The 23,196-nt window shown below is 42.7% G+C and overlaps 1 protein-coding gene across 1 annotated transcript in view; it reads right to left on the bottom strand.

Annotated features, from left to right (window-relative positions):
* Positions 1-13,092: 13,092 nt before the first annotated feature.
* LOC133620051 (uncharacterized) overlaps positions 13,093-23,196 on the bottom strand; it is an 11,111-nt gene continuing 1,007 nt past the window's right edge. The window contains exons 2-3 of the mRNA XM_061981227.2: positions 19,596-19,781; positions 13,093-15,166 (exon numbers count right to left, since the gene is read on the bottom strand). Of these exons, the coding sequence (XP_061837211.2) occupies positions 13,686-15,166; positions 19,596-19,781 (1,667 nt within the window). The 3' untranslated portion in view covers positions 13,093-13,685. The remainder of the gene's footprint in view (positions 15,167-19,595; positions 19,782-23,196) is intronic.

The following is a 23,196-nucleotide window of genomic DNA, read 5'->3' as shown; positions in this document are numbered from 1 at the left end:
TATGTAACCAGATAGTTCTCTTTTGTCTGTGGAGTGATTAAGTATTGCAGTTGTGTGCAGACGCCACCTGCAGGCACTCGGGAGGAGCGACTGATTGGGAGCACAAGCCATGCCCCCTGCAGGCTCTTCTATAAAACCTCGTTTTGCAATTCTGGCTCATTTTTCCTCCAGCAGATGAGGGGACATCTTGCTCAGAGAGAGGTAATGAGGCCAATTTCTCAAAATTTCATGCCTGATGAGGTCATGCAGACCGAAACGCGCGTCGCATGATGTGGAATTTGATTGAATAATGTGTCTGACGCCACGTTCGGCGGTGTTCGTTCGGGGTCCCTGGGGGGTGTGCGTCTGGTGGGGGGTCACTGGGCGGATTGTTGATGGACAGTGCCTAACCCTAACCCTACCCCCAACCCTAACCCTAACCTTAACCCCCAACACCTAACTAGCCCGTGCCTCCGGTCTGTCCGTTGGGTGGCGCCCTGCCCTTCGTACGGCCCCCTGGTGGCTCTGTTTGGCATCGTTTGAGTGTGGTGTTGGCCGATTGGCAGACCCAAGTAAGAAAAAATAGGGGTCAGAGGTCACAGACATGGAGAACTTATCTGGATTTTTTTCTTGAAGTGATTTAATACTTCTTTAATTGTGTGTGGTGATATTGACTTGATATTTACTTGTGTGCAGTGCTGTGATATTAGAGTGCTCCACCCAGCTGGTCTGGATGAATTATACTTACCTTCTGGAGTGATTATGTAACCAGATAGTTCTCTTTTGTCTGTGGAGTGATTAAGTATTGCAGTTGTGTGCAGACGCCACCTGCAGGCACTCGGGAGGAGCGACTGATTGGGAGCACAAGCCATGCCCCCTGCAGGCTCTTCTATAAAACCTCGTTTTGCAATTCTGGCTCATTTTTCCTCCAGCAGATGAGGGGACATCTTGCTCAGAGAGAGGTAATGAGGCCAATTTCTCAAAATTTCATGCCTGATGAGGTCATGCAGACCGAAACGCGCGTCGCATGATGTGGAATTTGATTGAATAATGTGTCTGACGCCACGTTCGGCGGTGTTCGTTCGGGGTCCCTGGGGGGTGTGCGTCTGGTGGGGGGTCACTGGGCGGATTGTTGATGGACAGTGCCTAACCCTAACCCTACCCCCAACCCTAACCCTAACCTTAACCCCCAACACCTAACTAGCCCGTGCCTCCGGTCTGTCCGTTGGGTGGCGCCCTGCCCTTCGTACGGCCCCCTGGTGGCTCTGTTTGGCATCGTTTGAGTGTGGTGTTGGCCGATTGGCAGACCCAAGTAAGAAAAAATAGGGGTCAGAGGTCACAGACATGGAGAACTTATCTGGATTTTTTTCTTGAAGTGATTTAATACTTCTTTAATTGTGTGTGGTGATATTGACTTGATATTTACTTGTGTGCAGTGCTGTGATATTAGAGTGCTCCACCCAGCTGGTCTGGATGAATTATACTTACCTTCTGGAGTGATTATGTAACCAGATAGTTCTCTTTTGTCTGTGGAGTGATTAAGTATTGCAGTTGTGTGCAGACGCCACCTGCAGGCACTCGGGAGGAGCGACTGATTGGGAGCACAAGCCATGCCCCCTGCAGGCTCTTCTATAAAACCTCGTTTTGCAATTCTGGCTCATTTTTCCTCCAGCAGATGAGGGGACATCTTGCTCAGAGAGAGGTAATGAGGCCAATTTCTCAAAATTTCATGCCTGATGAGGTCATGCAGACCGAAACGCGCGTCGCATGATGTGGAATTTGATTGAATAATGTGTCTGACGCCACGTTCGGCGGTGTTCGTTCGGGGTCCCTGGGGGGTGTGCGTCTGGTGGGGGGTCACTGGGCGGATTGTTGATGGACAGTGCCTAACCCTAACCCTACCCCCAACCCTAACCCTAACCTTAACCCCCAACACCTAACTAGCCCGTGCCTCCGGTCTGTCCGTTGGGTGGCGCCCTGCCCTTCGTACGGCCCCCTGGTGGCTCTGTTTGGCATCGTTTGAGTGTGGTGTTGGCCGATTGGCAGACCCAAGTAAGAAAAAATAGGGGTCAGAGGTCACAGACATGGAGAACTTATCTGGATTTTTTTCTTGAAGTGATTTAATACTTCTTTAATTGTGTGTGGTGATATTGACTTGATATTTACTTGTGTGCAGTGCTGTGATATTAGAGTGCTCCACCCAGCTGGTCTGGATGAATTATACTTACCTTCTGGAGTGATTATGTAACCAGATAGTTCTCTTTTGTCTGTGGAGTGATTAAGTATTGCAGTTGTGTGCAGACGCCACCTGCAGGCACTCGGGAGGAGCGACTGATTGGGAGCACAAGCCATGCCCCCTGCAGGCTCTTCTATAAAACCTCGTTTTGCAATTCTGGCTCATTTTTCCTCCAGCAGATGAGGGGACATCTTGCTCAGAGAGAGGTAATGAGGCCAATTTCTCAAAATTTCATGCCTGATGAGGTCATGCAGACCGAAACGCGCGTCGCATGATGTGGAATTTGATTGAATAATGTGTCTGACGCCACGTTCGGCGGTGTTCGTTCGGGGTCCCTGGGGGGTGTGCGTCTGGTGGGGGGTCACTGGGCGGATTGTTGATGGACAGTGCCTAACCCTAACCCTACCCCCAACCCTAACCCTAACCTTAACCCCCAACACCTAACTAGCCCGTGCCTCCGGTCTGTCCGTTGGGTGGCGCCCTGCCCTTCGTACGGCCCCCTGGTGGCTCTGTTTGGCATCGTTTGAGTGTGGTGTTGGCCGATTGGCAGACCCAAGTAAGAAAAAATAGGGGTCAGAGGTCACAGACATGGAGAACTTATCTGGATTTTTTTCTTGAAGTGATTTAATACTTCTTTAATTGTGTGTGGTGATATTGACTTGATATTTACTTGTGTGCAGTGCTGTGATATTAGAGTGCTCCACCCAGCTGGTCTGGATGAATTATACTTACCTTCTGGAGTGATTATGTAACCAGATAGTTCTCTTTTGTCTGTGGAGTGATTAAGTATTGCAGTTGTGTGCAGACGCCACCTGCAGGCACTCGGGAGGAGCGACTGATTGGGAGCACAAGCCATGCCCCCTGCAGGCTCTTCTATAAAACCTCGTTTTGCAATTCTGGCTCATTTTTCCTCCAGCAGATGAGGGGACATCTTGCTCAGAGAGAGGTAATGAGGCCAATTTCTCAAAATTTCATGCCTGATGAGGTCATGCAGACCGAAACGCGCGTCGCATGATGTGGAATTTGATTGAATAATGTGTCTGACGCCACGTTCGGCGGTGTTCGTTCGGGGTCCCTGGGGGGTGTGCGTCTGGTGGGGGGTCACTGGGCGGATTGTTGATGGACAGTGCCTAACCCTAACCCTACCCCCAACCCTAACCCTAACCTTAACCCCCAACACCTAACTAGCCCGTGCCTCCGGTCTGTCCGTTGGGTGGCGCCCTGCCCTTCGTACGGCCCCCTGGTGGCTCTGTTTGGCATCGTTTGAGTGTGGTGTTGGCCGATTGGCAGACCCAAGTAAGAAAAAATAGGGGTCAGAGGTCACAGACATGGAGAACTTATCTGGATTTTTTTCTTGAAGTGATTTAATACTTCTTTAATTGTGTGTGGTGATATTGACTTGATATTTACTTGTGTGCAGTGCTGTGATATTAGAGTGCTCCACCCAGCTGGTCTGGATGAATTATACTTACCTTCTGGAGTGATTATGTAACCAGATAGTTCTCTTTTGTCTGTGGAGTGATTAAGTATTGCAGTTGTGTGCAGACGCCACCTGCAGGCACTCGGGAGGAGCGACTGATTGGGAGCACAAGCCATGCCCCCTGCAGGCTCTTCTATAAAACCTCGTTTTGCAATTCTGGCTCATTTTTCCTCCAGCAGATGAGGGGACATCTTGCTCAGAGAGAGGTAATGAGGCCAATTTCTCAAAATTTCATGCCTGATGAGGTCATGCAGACCGAAACGCGCGTCGCATGATGTGGAATTTGATTGAATAATGTGTCTGACGCCACGTTCGGCGGTGTTCGTTCGGGGTCCCTGGGGGGTGTGCGTCTGGTGGGGGGTCACTGGGCGGATTGTTGATGGACAGTGCCTAACCCTAACCCTACCCCCAACCCTAACCCTAACCTTAACCCCCAACACCTAACTAGCCCGTGCCTCCGGTCTGTCCGTTGGGTGGCGCCCTGCCCTTCGTACGGCCCCCTGGTGGCTCTGTTTGGCATCGTTTGAGTGTGGTGTTGGCCGATTGGCAGACCCAAGTAAGAAAAAATAGGGGTCAGAGGTCACAGACATGGAGAACTTATCTGGATTTTTTTCTTGAAGTGATTTAATACTTCTTTAATTGTGTGTGGTGATATTGACTTGATATTTACTTGTGTGCAGTGCTGTGATATTAGAGTGCTCCACCCAGCTGGTCTGGATGAATTATACTTACCTTCTGGAGTGATTATGTAACCAGATAGTTCTCTTTTGTCTGTGGAGTGATTAAGTATTGCAGTTGTGTGCAGACGCCACCTGCAGGCACTCGGGAGGAGCGACTGATTGGGAGCACAAGCCATGCCCCCTGCAGGCTCTTCTATAAAACCTCGTTTTGCAATTCTGGCTCATTTTTCCTCCAGCAGATGAGGGGACATCTTGCTCAGAGAGAGGTAATGAGGCCAATTTCTCAAAATTTCATGCCTGATGAGGTCATGCAGACCGAAACGCGCGTCGCATGATGTGGAATTTGATTGAATAATGTGTCTGACGCCACGTTCGGCGGTGTTCGTTCGGGGTCCCTGGGGGGTGTGCGTCTGGTGGGGGGTCACTGGGCGGATTGTTGATGGACAGTGCCTAACCCTAACCCTACCCCCAACCCTAACCCTAACCTTAACCCCCAACACCTAACCCTAACCCTAACCCTAACCCTAACCCTAACCCTAACCCTAACCCTAACCCTAACCCTAACCCTAACCCTAACCCCTAACCCTAACCCTAACCCTAACCCTAACCCTAACCCTAACCCTAACCCTAACCCTAACCCTAACCCTAACCCTAACCCTAACCCTAACCCTAACCCTAACCCTAACCCCCCCCCCTAACCCTAACCCTAACCCTAACCCTAACCCTAACCCTAACCCTAACCCTAACCCTAACCCTAACCCTAACCCTAACCCTAACCCTAACCCTAACCCCCCCCCCTAACCCTAACCCTAACCCTAACCCTAACCCTAACCCTAACCCTAACCCTAACCCTAACCCTAACCCTAACCCTAACCCTAACCCTAACCCTAACCCTAACCCTAACCCTAACCCTAACCCTAACCCTAACCCTAACCCTAACCCTAACCCTAACCCTAACCCTAACCCTAACCCTAACCCTAACCCTAACCCTAACCCATCTTGCTCAGAGAGAGGTAATGAGGCCAATTTCTCAAAATTTCATGCCTGATGAGGTCATGCAGACCGAAACGCGCGTCGCATGATGAAATTTGATTGAATAATGTGTCTGACGCCACGTTCGGCGGTGTTCGTTCGGGGTCCCTGGGGGGTGTGCGTCTGGTGGGGGGTCACTGGGCGGATTGTTGATGGACAGTGCCTAACCCTAACCCTACCCCCAACCCTAACCCTAACCTTAACCCCCAACACCTAACCCTAACCCTAACCCTAACCCTAACCCTAACCCTAACCCTAACCCTAACCCTAACCCCTAACCCTAACCCCTAACCCTAACCCTAACCCTAACCCTAACCCTAACCCCTAACCCTAACCCTAACCCTAACCCTAACCCTAACCCTAACCCAACCCTAACCCTAACCCTAACCCCCAACACCTAACCCTAACCCTAACCCTAACCCTAACCCTAACCCTAACCCTAACCCATTCCCTTCTCCTTACCTAAAACCTACCCCCAAACCTAACCCTAACCCTAACCCTAACCCTTACCCTAACCCTAACCCTAACCCTAACCCTGGGGGGTGTGCGTCTGGTGGGGTGTCACTGGGCAGACCGTTGATGGACAGTGCCTAGCCCCTCCCCCTAACCCTAACCCTAACCCTAATTCCTAACCCTAACCCCCAACACCTAACTAGCCCGTGCCTCCGATCTGTCCGTTGGGTGGCGCCTTGCCCTTCGTACGGCCTCCCGGGGGCTCTATTTGGCATCGTTTGATGCGGTGTGGGCTCTGAGAAAATCAGACACATCCTAAAATAGGGGTCAGAGGTCACAGACACCGGGGATTTATCTGGATGTTATTTATGAAATACTTACCTGGATTTGTTTGCAGTGATATACTTACCTGTATTTGTTTGCCGTGACCTTTTTACCTGCAGCTGGTTTGCAGTGATTATTTGTTTTGTGTGCAGTGATTACCCATGAATATTTATTTTGATATTTTTTGGAATGATTTGTGAAACACCAGATATTTCCCTTGGTGATCAGTGGAGTGACTGATGACTGCAGGTGTGAGCAATTGCCCCGCCCCCTGCAGCACTCAAATAAAACCTCCTCCTGCCAATTGCTCCATTTGGCCTCCAGCTGATGAGGGGACATCATGCTGTTGAGAGTATAAAATGTTGAAGCTTAGACAATACATGCCTGAAGAGGCCAAAGAAGGCCGAAACGCGTCGCATGTTGAAAAATGTATTAGTGGTTGATGTGTCTGACACCGCGTTCGATGGTGTTCATTTGGGGCCCCTGGGGGGTGTGCGTCTGGTGGGGTGTCACTGGGCAGACCGTTGATGGACAGTGCCTAGCCCCTCCCCCTAACCCTAACCCTATTTCCTAACCCTAACTCCCAACACCTAACCCTAACCCTAACCCTAACCCGTCTGGTGGGGTGTCACTGGGCAGACCGTTGATGGACAGTGCCTAGCCCCTCCCCCTAACCCTAACACTAACCCTAATTCCTAACCCTAACCCCCAACACCTAACCCTAACCCTAACCCTAACCCTAACCCCTTACCCTAACCCCTAACCCTCTAACCCTCTAACCCTAACCCTAACCCTAACCCTATCAGTGTGTGAATGTGTGTGTGAATGGGTGAATGTGGAAATAGTGTCGAAGCGCTTTGAGTACCTTGAAGGTGGAAAAGCGCTATACAAGTATAATAAGTTTAATATCCCTGCTGTATGGCCTTACTTTGATAACTAAAACAGGGTCATAGCCCTCACAACCCTGTATGTTGATCTCAGGACATTCAATCAATCGCAACTGGACTGGTATAAATATTTAGGGTTTTGGCACTAGCCGCTAGACTAGAGTTAGATTTAGATTTAGACTTCCTTTTTATTGTCATTCAAATTTGAATTTTACAGTACAGATAAGAACATTTCGTTGTATTAGCTCATGGTAGTGCAATAAGGTGGAGATCTAAATGAATAGATTACTGTACAGATAAATGTATTGCTTTTTTGCATATGCATCCACGTTTATGTAGTATGTTATATTGTCTTTATATTCCATCCAGTTAATCCATTTTTGGGGGGAATTGAGGGGATTATTATGATGCTGACAAATCTAAGTCTAAGACTAGATCTGACCAATCTAAGTCTATGACCATGAACTGTTAAAACCTACTCAGATCTAAGGCTGAAACGACGCGTCGACGTAGTTGACGTCATCGGTTACGTAAATACGTCGGCGCCGTTTTTATGCGTCGACGCGTCGCATATTTACGTCACACTGCCGTCATGGCAGAGCACAAAGCAGATGATGCGAGCGGTGCGAGCGAGGGAAAAAAAAGCACGCCAAAAGTCGTCAAAAGTGTGGGAGTATTTCAATAAACAGCCTAATAATGTTGTAGCGGCGAACAGCTGTCTCGTCAGCTGACGCGCAAGCTCGCAACCGTGGCTGTTTAGCAACCAGCCAAACCCCACTTAATAAAATTATATTTTATCTTAGAGCACATCCGCATCCCTATTCACCTAGGCAACCCCGGGAAATGTATATCATTCGGCATTATTTCGGCCAGTCGGCTTATAAAATCAGAGCCGATCAGTTTACGTTCACGCGCAGGTATAACGCGGCGCGCTCCCGTCTAATCTGCTGGTGCGCGAGCCCGGTAATTAGACAGCTTTGTCAAATCAAGGAGTACAAAAGACGCCAGCGCAGAGTGGAAAAAGGGGGGGGGGGGGTGTTGTGTGCATGTAGCGTGCTTAGTCTGGAGGCTAAATACACACAGTGTGTTATGTAACTGTTGTTTAGTGTTGATATTCTTTGCTTAGTTTGATAAATGTTGGAGCAGTTTGCTTCATCAGGAGGGTGAAGTCGCTCAACTTAAAGTGTTGGATTTAACTGTGTTGGATCATTGGATGCTGGTGAGGGCATAGAAAAAGGGGCATTTTTCTACCAGTAGACAGCGTTTAAGATTGAGTGTTTCACTGCTAAATTAATAATGTATTTATATTGAATATGGATTTTAAATATGTATCTAAATAGGTGGTTAATTGGTTAGGCATTTATGTATTTGCATATTGGGTTTTCTGCTGCATTTATCTATTGTGTTTCTGGGTTTAAATGTATTTTATATGTATCTTGGTGCATTTATGTTGAGACAATTTATTTAAAATCTGTTTTAACTTAAAGGGAAAAGATTTGTCCATTTTCTTGGACTTGTTTAATGGTTAAGAGTTTGATAGCCTAATTAATAATTGTAAATTATGGGATTGACAATTGATTGATTTTTTTACAGCATGTTAATCTTGTGGTGTTTTGTCCTTAAAGGTTTTTCACCTACTAAAGAAGCTAAAGGCTACTAAAGGCTACTAAAGACAGCTAATGACAGCTAAATAAACTAAAGTCTACTAACACTGCTAAAGACTGCTAAAAAGACTAAAGAAGAAAAAAGAAGCTGTTTCTTCGTTGGAAAAACTGTTGCAAACTAAAGGAAAATAAAAGGAAAAAGTAACTACGGTCTGGTCTTTTGAGTGAAATCCAGAAGCCACATTCAGCATTGGTACATCCCTTCAAGTGTGGGATAAGCACAGCGAAAAAAGCCAAACACTTGACAGTTGTTGTATGCACACTGTGTCGAGCGGAAATGGCCTATCATAGCAGCACAACGGCTATGAACGAACATTTGAAAAGAAAACACCCGACAGCGTTCTTGCCATCACCATCAACTAGTCAATGGTCCGCGTGAGTATACGTTGTCATCATTACACAAAAACATGAATGTGTCATTTGTATCTGCATTGTAAATTCATAAACTAAAACACTGTTTCGCTCTGAGAGGCGCGTTTGGCGTGCCTGTTCAGTGTTTACAAAGACGCGCTCCTCTTTAACGCTAACGTTAATTAGTTGTGCAAATACCTTTTGCAACATTAACAGTTACATATACTATGTACAAACGAACAATTAACTTTCACTTTAATCATACTATCATTGTTGTGTTATTAAGCAAAATAAGCAATACTTTTACTTTTGTTGAAATGTTTACACTGTTACAGAATATTTCGTTTTGCACTTTTTTGTATTGGATGTTTATCTTTATTTTTGCACATTTTAAAGCAAAATAAGCAATACTTTTACTTTAGAAATGCTTATACTATTGCAGAATATTAAGATTTGCACTGGATGTTTACTTTTATATTTGCACATTAAAAAGCAAATAAGCTACTTTTAATTGTGTTAAATGTTAAAAGTTTTAAATGTTTACATTGTTACAGAATATTTTGTCATGTTGTTGTCAATGTTGACTGAGTGGCCATACTTTTTTTTTTGTAAATAAAAGTCATGCCTTTTGAAAAAACTGGCCTACATTTATTTTTTCATCTTCATTTTAAATAAAAAAAATAATCGGTAAAAGGAAAAATAATCTATAGATTAATCGAAAAAATAATCTATAGATTAATCGAAAAAAAAAATCTATAGATTAACCGATTAATCGAAAAATAATCTATAGATTAATCGATAGAAAAATAATCGTTAGCTGCAGCCTTACTCAGATCAGAGGCAAATAGTCTTCTAAGACAAACCAAACAGTCTAGTTGCGATCGATTGAATGCCCTGAGATTACAATGACCTGGATTAATGAGAATATTCATACACAGTATATATATATTGCTTACCTGACTGAAGTGGGGAACAGTTCCTGAGAGTAGACCATACACACCGAAATATTCCAGTCCAAGAAGAACTTCCCTGTCGTTACAAGAGCCGTAATAGCAACAGCATTGTCTGCAATGGGAACAAGTGAAAGATATGTGAGTGTAATATGTCCAAGCTAAGGCATCATTTCTGTGAAAAATGATGGAGTCACCTTGAGAGAAAGCCACGGTCAGGAGACTGAACAAGCCACGTGCCAGGATGGTTCAAATCACATACTTTTTTCTTCCCAACAACTCCAAAAACCAGATGCACAGAAAGTGTGCGGGTATTACGCTTGCACCTCCTGGTACCCTAGCACAGGGGTGTCAAACTCAAATACAGAGTGGGCCAAAATTTAAAAGTGAACAAAGCCGCGGGCCAATGTTGAACAAATGAACCTTTTGATAGAGACCCAAACAAGTTTTGCATTGAATATTGAACAAGCAAGGCTTATATAACTTTATAGTGACATGAAAAATCGAGTTTCAAATAATAATAATAATAATTCAAAAATATCAATGGCATATTAAATACAATTTAAATAAAAATTGAATGCCTCTTTTCTATTTGCAGCCTTCTGAGGTAAATATCAACATTAACTTTTTCCACAGGCTAATAAATTTGAAATTAAAATAATGAATAAACCAACCATTCAGGACTTTAAACTGCTCAGTTTGCAACACACTGATCTAATCTGATGTGCCCAAGCCAGATACGTGACATCTTTTCTTGGATGCTAGTTCATTAATGTCGGGGCTCAGGCTTTGAGCTGAGGCATCTTTCATAATCGAACAAAGTTGTTCATCAGTCATTATATCTCGAATTCCACAGTCCTGGGGGTGTGCCTGTAGGCACTGCTTTTAACGTTGTCACATTCAAACACAGGACATCTGTTAAACAAGACAAAAGGCAAAGAATCAAACAGAGACAGAATTCAATTTGGACTCAATATTGAGGAAAGACATGGCCACTGCACTCTCTGCACAGTCCTGCACCACGCTCTGATGAAGAAGGTTCTCATCTCCTCTTTTAATTCAGATGTTCCATGTTCACGCACCAACATATTTCACAATAGGAATGGGGAGGTATGTAAAACAGTCATTGTTTTCGGTCGCTTTGAAGTCCAAGAAGAGGACTTCTCGGGCTTGGGCTCTTCCTGGATCCAGCTGGGGCAGGTGTTGGAGGACAATGGACAACCCCTCCCGTCTCCTGTCCACAGTGACTTCAAAAAGAGTTCGTTTAACACTTCAAAGAGAGTTCCTCCAGGAGTTGAGCAGATCCTGCCATCTGTCCGTGTTGAAATCACAGTGGCGTTTCACGCCTTCTTCCTTTTGTTAGGCCTCGACAGACAGCCTTCATCTTCTCATCAGGAACATAATGCAATATAATGTTTCTTTTGTGATAACTTACAAACAATTATTCCAACAAACGTCCTCTACGAGCTGACGTCACATCCGCTTTTCATCCCTTCTAACAACGTGCCCGCCCAGTCACAAGATATGAGCGGCTTCTGCACACACACACACACACACACACACACACACACACACACACACACACACACACACACACACACACACACACACACACACACACAAGTGAATGCAACACATACTTCATCAACAGCGATACAGGTTACACTGGGAGTGGCCGTTTAAGCAACTTTAACATTGGTAGAAATATGCGCCACACTGTGAATCTACACCAAACAGAAATTACAAACACATTTTGGGAGAACATCCGCACAGTAACACAACATAAACACAACAGAACAAATACCCTGAACCCTTTGCTGCACTAACTCTTTCGGGACGCTACAAGGTGTGTGTGTGGGGGGGTGGGCAGCGGGGTTTGGAGGTAGCGGGGGTGTATATTGTAGCGTCCAGGTGTTGTGCCGGATAATGCACCCCCGGCGTAGAATGCACCCCTGACGGGAGTGTTATATCAACTAAAGCCCACACTTAAAGTTTCCACATGCAAGATTGAATCTATTTAAACAATAATGCTCGTGTTGGAGGAGTTGTGAATGAATGAAATATGAAATCTGTGCTGCAGTTGCTGCTGGGCCACAACATTAGGTACACCTGCAGACTGCAGCACGGATTTCATATTTCATTCATTCACAACTCCTCCAACACGAACATTATTGTTTTTGCACTTTTGGCTTCTTATTAAATAACTTTTTTAAATAGATTCAATCTTGCACGTGGAAACTTTAAGTGTGGGCTTTAGTTGATATAACACTCCCGTCAGGGGGTGCATTGTAACCCTAACCCTAATCCTAACCACTATGTTCTCTGCTCGCTGTACATATCCTACCAAGTCAGAACTACACTGTTTCAATGTCCATTTCTCTGATGATGCAATTGTTGATGACTGAAATGCTGTTATCAACCAAATCTTCCTCATCCCACCCCCCGGATTGTAAATAATTCAATGTATATACTCTGATGATTAACTTGTGTGATGACTGTATTATGATGATAGTATATATTTGTACCATGAATTGATTACGTGGACCTTGACTTAAACAAGTTGAAAAACTTATTGGGGTGTTACCATTTAGTGGTCAATTGTACGGAATATGTACAGAACTGTGCAATCTACTAATAAAAGTTTCAATCAATCAAAACATTTCTGAGATTCCAAACACAAATTGAACCAGGAAGATGCTCAAACCAAATGTTCTCACACAGTTGAGAAAAAAGAAATATATGAGAGGATGTAAAATGAAATATCTAAATGTTTTACCACACCAGGAAAAACATGCAATTAAGTAAATCAGCAGCTTTCTTGTGGTTAAAAGCATTTTCATGGCTCCACTTTTGACTTCATTTCCCTCATGTTCCTCTGGCTGCGTAGTTCAAGAGAAGAACAAACGATTAAACACGAGAATAAATAATTTATTAGATTGTGTATCAAAGCATACCATGCAGTCCAAAGTATTCTCTGGGACTTCCTGTTTATTTATTGAGGCCATGGGGATTTTTTTTAATCCACAAATATAAATTTGTAAAACAATTCAGCCATTTTCTCACACATTTTTTTATTGCATAAAGGTCTCGGGACATACATATAAAACCATCACAAAACAATCATCATATTACAAAAGAGAGTAATAGATAATTAATAAAATGGATTATACAGACCCAACAAATAAATCATAAAGTCACACATTTTAAAATTGGATAAGTTCAAATGTGTAAAGTAAATAATAATATGCTTCCTGAAGTGGTCCAGAAGATGTTTCAGATGTGAACCAGTACATATGTATATCATATAAAGCTGCTAATCTATGGGATCATTAACAATTAGAAATATGTAATATTTCAATATTTCACACACCTATTGAACACTTATGAATACGTCTAAAATTTTATTATGAATATATATACACAAAAAATGTTTATTTGACTGTTTACTTTCACCTTTTCAGTCAAATTGTTCGGTTCATTTTTTGATGTACACAATGTTGCATATTAATGCATGTACTTGACTGAAAAAGCACTAATAAAAAATATCTCATTTATAAATGTAGAGGCATATTAAAAAGCTTGTTACACAAACAACAATGTCACACATGTTATATGTGCTGATGTTGTTAGAAAGTCTTGACAGTTTATTTCATTTGCTGCTGCTGTTCTCACCAGCACACTTGTGTTTCTTACACTGGTACTCATAAGTGAATCTTTCAGCACACACACTGCAACTCAACACTCTCTCTCCTGGGTGTGTTCTCATGTGTGTTACAAGGTTTGATCGTTCACAAAAGCTTCTGTTGCAGATTGAACAGGAATGTGATTTTTCACCAGTGTGTGTTCTCTTGTGTCTTTCCAAATGTCCCTTCCTTTTAAAAGATAAGCCACAGATTGAACAAGAAAAAGGTTTTTCACCAGTGTGTGTTCTAATGTGTCCTTTCAAATTGTTACTTGTAACAAAACCTTTACCACAGATTGAACAAGAAAAAGGTTTTTTATCAGTGTGTGATCTCATGTGCACTTTCAAACGGTTACTTTCTACAAAACCTTTACCACAGATTGAACAGATAAAAGGTTTTTCACCAGTGTGTGTTCTCGTGTGTCTTTTCAAATGGTTACTTTCTACAAAACCTTTACCACAGATTGAACAGATAAAAGGTTTTTCACCAGTGTGTGTCCTCATGTGTCCTTTCAAATTGTTACTTGTAACAAAACCTTTACTACAGATTGAACAGATAAAAGGTCTTTCACCAGTGTGTCCTCTCATGTGTACTTTCAAATTGGTACTTAGAACAAAACCTTTACTACAGATTGAACAGGAAAAAGGTTTTTCTTCAGCGTGTGTTTTCAGGTGTGCGTTCAAATCTTTACTTAGAACAAAACCTTTACTACAGAATGAACAAATAAAATGTTTTTCTCCTGTGTGTCCTGCTGTGTGTTTTTTCAAATACGAACTGTTTGCAAAACCTTCACCACAGATTGAGCAAGAAAAAGGTTTTTCACCAGTGTGTATTCTCATGTGGACTTTTAAACTCTGATTTACTGTAAAACATTTACCACATTCTGAGCAGGAAAACGGTTTTTCTCCAGTGTGTGTTCTCATGTGTCTATTAAGACGACTATTGCAGTTGAAGGTTTTGTCACAGTGAGAACATTTGAAGGGAGTGTGACATGTTGCATCTTCATCATCAGTGTCAGGAGAGTGTGACGTTGTGTCCTCACTATCTGATAGTGGAGCAAACATCTTGTCTGCTTGTGATCCTCCATCAGCTTCTGTTGTCATGTGTTGTGTTGAGCTGCTGCTTGGAGGCTCCGCCTCTCTCTTCTCCTCACTTTCACCTTTGACCTCATCATCTTCACTCTTCACAGGGACACCAGTCACTGGGAACTCCTCCAGTCCTTCAATAGGATCTCCCTCCTGACTAACGCTGTGTTCCTCCTCTTCCTCTTTTAGGTGGGGCATCAGTGAGTCTTCCTCTTCCTTTTTACAGGGGTGGGTCTGTGTAAAAGAGGAAAAGGATACCCCAGAGGGTCCGTGGTGCCTGGTCTTCCTCTTTGATGGATCCTCCTTCACCATCCTGAAGCTACACTCCTGTTTTTCAGGCAGAAGTTGTTCTTCACAGACGTCTGCAGGACACAAAATGACAAACATGCTTGAGAAATGTCCAGATTTGCTCAGTTACATGAGGCATTCAGTACGTTTACATGTACTTCAAATAACAAGTTGTTCTATGAATTGGCCTGAAAACAAACACACTGCTCTTTACAACATTATTCACAGGAAAAGAAGACCACTTTTTACGAGTGGGCAATATGGCCATAAATTCCCTTCCACTTGAGTGCAGCTGGGATAGGCTCCAGCGCCCCCTGTGATTTTAATGTCAGTTACTGATGTATAAACTTGCAGAAAAGATTAGGTGGTTTACATGTAAATCTGTATTATGTATTGTCTCTGCTATGGCGCCATCTTGTGGTCGAGTTCACTCACTGTGAGTTGAAAGTGTATTTCCTTTTGCTTCGTGCCTTGAACCCCAAGTAAGGTTTCTTTGTTTATCTCGCCAAGCAACGTTTGTAAGTGTAACCGGGGATTTCCACTGGATGTGGAACGGCTGCGACAGACTCCTTCCGTTTTTTGTTTTCAAGTCAATGTGTCAGTTTCCACTGCCTGGCTTCTATATTTAGTGGTCGACACAAAAAGGCGGTTCAATTGAGCTCAAATCTGCTCGTGTGGGACAGGAAGTCATGCATAAACACAAAATAAATGTTCCAGTTTACTTTCAGAGTAAAATATTGTGTCTAAGGCGGATGGTATTCTACACTTTAAAAAGTCCTAATGGACATGAGGTCAACTTGTCAAAGGTTTTCAGAACTCATTTCACCACCTTGACACAAATTGTTGGAATAATTGTTTGTAAGTTATCACAAAAGAAACGTTGTATTACATTATGTTCCTGATAAGAAGATGAAGGCTGTCTTTCGAGGCCTACCAAGAGGAAGAAGGCTCGTGAAACTCCACTGTGATTTCAACACGGACAGATGGCAGGATCTGCTCAACTTCCAGAGGAACTCTCTTTGAAGTATTTAACAAACTCTCTTCCAACTATTTGGTAACCGAGGTCAACGCTATTTAAAACCCTCTGCTCTCTTGAAGCAGGAGACGGGAGGGGTTATCCATTGTCCTCCAACACCTGCCCCAGCTGGATCCAGGAAGAGCCCAAGCTCGAGACATCCTCTTCTTGGTCTTCAATGTGACCGAAAACAATGACTGTTTTACATACTTCCTATTCCTGCTGAGACAAGGGGTTGGTGTGTGAACATTGAACATCTAAATAAAAGAGGAGACGAAAACCTTCTTCGTCAGAGCGTGCTAAGACACTGTAAGAGGTTTCAGGTCGATGCCGTCTCTCCTCAATTGAGTCCAAATTGAATTCTGTCTCTGTTTGATTCCTTGCCTTTTGTCTTGTTTAATAGATGTCCTCAGTGTTTAAACGTGACACAAATTAACGAAAAAAAATGCTGATTCTAAAAAGGTCCAAAATAAAAGAATCATATAACAGTCACATCCCCGGGCAGCTATATGGGGGCCTGTGTAAATTACCAGCTGATACGAGGGCGGGGTTAGAAGGAGGTGAATAAGATGTATGTGTGTACAACGCTCGCCGAAGTGTTGTTGCTTGCGACAAACATTTTTTTAAGTTGTCGTTCTGTAAGGCAAAACTGTCGTCTTTTCCATGAGTCAAGTCCGTGCCGTCAGACATTTGCCTGTGGGAATTGATGGACGGCAATGCTCGAGACGCGCCCGCGGTGTTTCACTTCAGCAGCCATTACGAATGGCAGGACCGACTATTTGCTTCTGCTCCTCTGGAAGGACATAATAAACGGTTTGTGTTAAAGCGGAACTGGACTCGTTCACAATTATTATGAAAGCCACGACGACGGATGTATTTTTTTTAGCATTCATTCTAACATGACTTCCTGTCCCACACAAACAGATTTCAGGTCAATTGAGCCGCTGTGCGCAGGCGGTTGAAACTGAAACATTGACTTGAATAAAAATGTGTCTCCTACGGTTTCGAAGCAATGTATACATTAAAAATGAGCGCTGTATAAAAATGACTAGTTAAAAGTAAGCGTTGTATAAAAATGACTAGTTTCATCTTCAACATTAAAGCGAGTGTCGCTAACACAGGAAAACGGGTGGTGAATTGCAAGTAGCTGAAACAAAAGATTGTGAATGACTGACAGGAGGCTCACTTTGTTTATGTACCGTATTTTTCGGACTATAGAGCGCACTTAAAATCCTTTTATTTTCTCAAAAATCGACAGTGCGCCTTATAACCCGGTGTGCCTAATGTACGGAATAATTCTGGTGGTGCTTACCGGCCTCAAAGCAATTTTATTTGGTACATGGTGTAATAATAAGTGTGACCAGTAGATGGTAGTCACACGAAAAGAGATACCTGTAGACTCGAATATGACGCCAGTAAACGTTATATGTTCTATTGAAATCTGTCAAAATGTTCTAGTATGACTTGGAAGCCGCACCGCTTGATGGATTGTTGGCCCATCACGGCTACTGTAGTCAGAGATACAAGTATTATTATGGTGTGTGTATAAGGACCACAAAATGGCACCCATTAGCAGACATTATCTGGTGTTTTGTTTCACAATATTATACAAAACCAACTTTTCTTACCTTCTGGTACCTGCTGATCTGTATTTCAGATCTGCATAAGCCCTGAAAATGTGCGCATGTCCGTGCCGATACCATAGTCGATAAGCCTATTCTTTTTATTTATCTTCTTGTTATGCGACATTCATTCTCCACTGTTTCCATTTCTAATATAAAGTAGTGGAAAGTTCTTACTTATATCTGTCAGTAAACTCGCTATGGAAGCGCTAAAACATACCGGTGTAGTGACTTTACATTACTCACCCAAGGAACTTTAGTTATGAGAGTTCCGGTCGGACCGTTTTCACGGGACACATTTCGGGTGTTGTTGCACGAGTGAGCCACGGATGAGGAGATGTTGCTCCGTTATTGATTGAAGTAAAGTGTGAATGTCATTAATACAGTTAGCGCCATCTTTTGACACTTCTTTCCATGCACGCTACACCGCTACAACAAAGACGACGGGGAGAAGACGCTGTCGAAGGTGAGCCACGTAAATAAGAGCGCCCACAAAACAGTGCATCCTGAAGAGACTGTCAGAAAGTGACTTGAAGATGTGTAAAACATCATCTATGCAACATTTTGAGCAAAGAACCACCATCACGTTATGTAGACCACAAGGAAGTCTTTTACATTTACAAAATAATCATAATAATATGACTCCTTTAATGCGCCTTATAATCCAGTGTGATTTATATATATAAAAAAATAAAACAAAAATAGACCATTCATCGGCAGTACGCCTTATAATCCGGTGTGCCCTATGGTCCGAAAAATACGGTAATATTTACGTATTTTTGCTCATTAGGGCATTCATTTAAAAAACGCATCACAAAGTTTGCTTTTTTTTTTTAAACAACATCACTGAATATTACACACTGCAGACTTAATGAAAGCCAACAAACATAATAAAACGTCACTTACTGTACAAGGTCTGCTGTCACAAAGATGCAGACTGATAAGAATGTTGTTATATTCCCGTTTAGATAAAGAATGACTCATAATCGTCACACGAAAAAGTGTTTTTGTGTCGTTCGCCATTGTCTAAATTGGCTGTTGAGCGGTACCAACTTGTCAGGAGTATGTCCTCATCCTTCTACTATCCAGGTGAGAGGCACGATTCATGATCTGGAATAATCTTTCACAAGCACCGAGGTGAGGAAGGAGCTCACCAGTCGGTGATGTCAACATAGACACACAAGCTATAAATAGTTTGTCACTTATAATAACAATATCACTTATACTTGGTTGGTATTCAAGCCACAAAATGAAAATGGAATATTGTTGGCACTTTTTAGATGGTTATAGAGGACCTCCCATTGGCTCATTTGCAGGTGGACTTTTAATTACATTTATGAGTTAGAATGTGATTTAAAAAAAAATCCATCGTCATGTCTTTTATAATGATTGTGAACGATAGAAAAAATTCCCCCTAAAAAGAGCAGTTCCCCTCTAAATTCAAATGATTAGATTTAAATAAATAAATGATAAATGGGTTATACTTGCATAGCGCTTTTCTAACTTCAAGGTACTCAAAGCGCTTTGACAGTATTTCCACAGTCACCCATTCACACACACATTCACACACTGATGGCGGGAGCTGCCATGCAAGGCGCTAACCAGCAGCCATCAGGAGCAAGGGTGAAGTGTCTTGCCCAAGGACACAATGGAAGTGACTAGGATGGTAGAAGGTGGGGATTGAACCCCAGTAACCAGCACGGCCACTCTACCAACTTCGCCACGCCGTCCCCAACTTAACCACTTAAGACTTGAAGTGTATGAGCATGAAGTGATGAAGCCTACTTGGATGAGTCTTCTAAGACAAAGTGAAGAGTCCAGTTGTGATGGATTGAATGCCCTGAGAATAAAATGATATGTGCTTACTTGGACTGTGATAAAGCTGTGAGGACTCAGGTGCTTTGTCTTCATGCTCTTCAATCTTCACAGAGACAACAGTCAGTGGAAACTTGCTGACATCATCCTCCTGAGTGACCCACACTTCCTCCTCTTCCTCTTTCATGTGGGGGGGCTGTGGATCTTCCTCTTTAATGTGGAGGGGCTGCTGGACGTCTGTTGGGTAAATAAGTAACTCAGATTTAGAGAGAATATAAATAGTTTTGGACTGACACTGTTAACACAATGGCATTATTTGTGTTCTTTTGTGTGTTGTGTTAAAAGTGTGTAGCAAAACAACCAATAAAAATGTGGGAATACCTCCTTTTGTCCCAGCCACTAAAATGTATTCAAAAGTGAGTACAAAATCCGACTTGGAAATTTGGGTTAGTAAAGTACAAAAAAGTAGGTAAAGTTTGAGGCATTCTTAACTTTACACTCACTGATGTAAAGTGTGTAAATATTTTATTCTGTATACAGTCTATGACACCAATATGCAGTAACATATTATGTCATTTATATTCTACAATTTTCTCAAAATTATTAAGGACAAGTGGTAGAAAATGGATTATTAATCTACTTGTTCATTTACTGTTAATATCTGCTTGATTTCTGTTTTAACATGTTCTATCTACACTTCTTTTAAAATGTAATAATCACTTATTCTTCTGTTGTTTGGATACTTTACATTAGTTTTGGATGATGCCACAAATTTGGGTATCAATCTGATACCAAGTAGTTACAGGATCATACATTGGTCATATTCAAAGTCCTCATGTGTCCAGGAACATATTTACTGACTTTATAAATATAATACAATTTTTTTTTAAATGAAAGAAGATGTTGTGATGCCAAAACATATTGATGTAATTAATCATAGAAGTAGTACTTTTTAGAGGCGGTAAAGTACCGAATATGATTAATTAGTATCGCGGTACTATACTAATACCGGTAAACTGTGAAACCCTAGTTCTTACATAGTAGGATCGCCCCGCTGGTGGATAGAAATACACTTAAGACCAGGGGTCTCAAAGTCAATTGACCTGGGGGCCACTGGATGCAGAAACTGGGTGAGGCTGGGCCGCAAGAAAAGATTTCTTAAAAAAAATCTAACATTCACTTTTTAATGAATTCACCTTCTTTGAATGGCTTTCCCGCCCTAGCAACCATCTCACTCACCATGTAGCTAGCTTTGACTGCTGCATCGCTCTTTTCGCTTGCTTTCTTGACGAAATCTTGTTGCCTCAGTATACTGGTTTTAAAATTTGCAACCCGGTTCACTCTCTCATCTCCCTGGTATTTTGCATACTCCTCAGCATGTCTAGTTGTATAATGACGTTTCAAATTGTATTCCTTGTGCACCGCAACTTTCTCTGTATCAGCTACAGAAAAGAGCTATTAGGATTATTCATAAAGTAGATTACTTAGAACACAATAACATATTTATTAATTCGGGTTTATTGAAATTACAGGAGCTAGTAAAGTTACAGATATTATGTGTCATGTTTGAGGCTAAAAGTAAAACATTACCAGCAAATTTACAAAAAATGTTTGTCATCACTTCTGAGAATGAAGAGCATAGAAGAAAATGTCATTTCCAACATCAGTATTCAAGGACAACTTTAAAACAAATGTGCATATCACTGGTGGGGGTTCAACTATGGAATTCTCTTTACAATGAGATAAGATTGTAAAAATATATTCCAATTGAAAAAATATATAAAGCCAGAACAAAAAGATCATATGGACAGCCATAAGTGTTTACATTTTGCTTTATATTTTATTATTTTACTTATTTTTTGCCTGGTTTTGTATTTGTTTTGTATCATCCCGTGAGGTGTACATTACTTCTTTTGTTTTTTTTTGTTCGATTTGTACATCATGAAGTTTTGCACTTCTTGTGTTTTTTTGTTTCTTTTCGTTATATTTGGATGTAATTGTTGGTTTATATGATATCATTAAGTAAGACTACGTATTATGTTGAAGGGGGCAGAAAAATATAAGATTTACCTTCATCCTGCTCCTTCTCAGGCATTGGTGTGTAAATGTATCATTGAATAATTGAGGTATAATTGTCTATCGATCAAAGATGCACATCAATGAAGGAGATAAATAAAAATGAAATGAAATAAGACATGTCGGGGTGCCCCTGTGCTCAACAAAGAAATATTGCATCAACAATCGTCTCTGTCTGGAGCCAACGGGAGAGGGAGGGGGAGGGGGGGCTCGCTGTGGAGTTTACAGTTACGGTAGCACAATTAGCGGTGAACGGGCTAACATGACCACTATAACGTGTTACACGTCTGATTCGCCCAGCGACTCTCTGTGGGAGTATCAGCGCTGGGGTCCAGTGCACCACACTTTTGTATTGTCGCTCGGTCCTTCGGCGGAGTGCTTTGGAAGCTACCGGACCGCTCGTCTTCCCCGCCCGGACTGTTTACAACAGGGGCGGGAGCGAACAGGCGGGCGAGCGAGGGAGGCAGGGAGGAAGAGCGTGTGCGGGTGTCGTGGAAAAGCGGCAAAATGTTTCTCTGCTTGCATCACGCAAGTGACGTTACTTGCCAACCTTGAGACCTCCGAATTCGGGAGATGGGGGGAGGGGGGTGTTGAGGTGTGTGTGGGGGGTTGAGAGGAGGCGGGGTAGGGGGTAGCGGGGGTGTTTTTGTAGCCCGGAAGAGTTAGGACTGCAAAGGATTCTGGGTATTTGTTCTGTTGTGTTTAGGTGCGGATGTTCTCCCGAAATGTGTTTGTCATTCTTGTTTGGTGTGGGTTCACAGTGTGGCGCATATTTGTAACAGTGTTCAAAAATAAATAAATAAAAATATGACCACCCTCAGTGTGACATGTATGGCTGTTCTTCAAGTATGTCTTGCAATAACTAGCGTGTGTCTGCAGAAGCCTCATACAACATGTGTCTGGGCTGACACGCTGTTAGAATGGAGAAAAAGATGATACGGTGACAGTTTCTAGAGGACACTAAAGGCAGTGCCATCACGGCACGCCCTCGATATTGTCGAGAGCCTTATACCACACCGTGATTGGTAGATTCCTTCAGCTCCGCACACAACGCTGTCAAGCGCCAATTAATTTACAACTCGCGGGCCGCACTAACATTAAACTTTCATATTAAGGTGGGGGCCGCAAAATAACATCTCACGGGCCGAAATTGGCCCGCGGGCCGCGTGTTTGAGACCCCTGCTTAAGACTAACACAAGCACTCATTTAACCCCACTTTGACTACTGAGTTCATGTTTGGTACCTTGATGCCTTAAAAGCCCTGAAAAACAAACTCCAGACAGCCCAAAACAAAATGATTGGGCTTCTACTCAACCGTCCATCTCGGGCTCACCTTTCCACCAACCATTTCCTTAACGTGGGGAGACTCTTGGTAGGTGACAAAGTACATCTTCTTGCCGTTGGTCTGGTGTACAAGATACACCATACCACTAAAATACCCATACACCTGTCTAGATACTTCAAAATATAGTCACTATTTTAACACCAGAGGTAGTTGTACAAATTACAATCAACACAGATTTCACTCCAAAAAAAAGGTTCCAATTTGTTTGCCTGCTATACCAACAAAATGTGG

The sequence above is a fragment of the Nerophis lumbriciformis genome, linkage group LG32 (assembly GCF_033978685.3).
Source record: "Nerophis lumbriciformis linkage group LG32, RoL_Nlum_v2.1, whole genome shotgun sequence".
NCBI classification, from domain to species: Eukaryota; Metazoa; Chordata; class Actinopteri; order Syngnathiformes; family Syngnathidae; genus Nerophis; species Nerophis lumbriciformis.
This window is presented reverse-complemented; position numbering and strand designations above follow the sequence as displayed.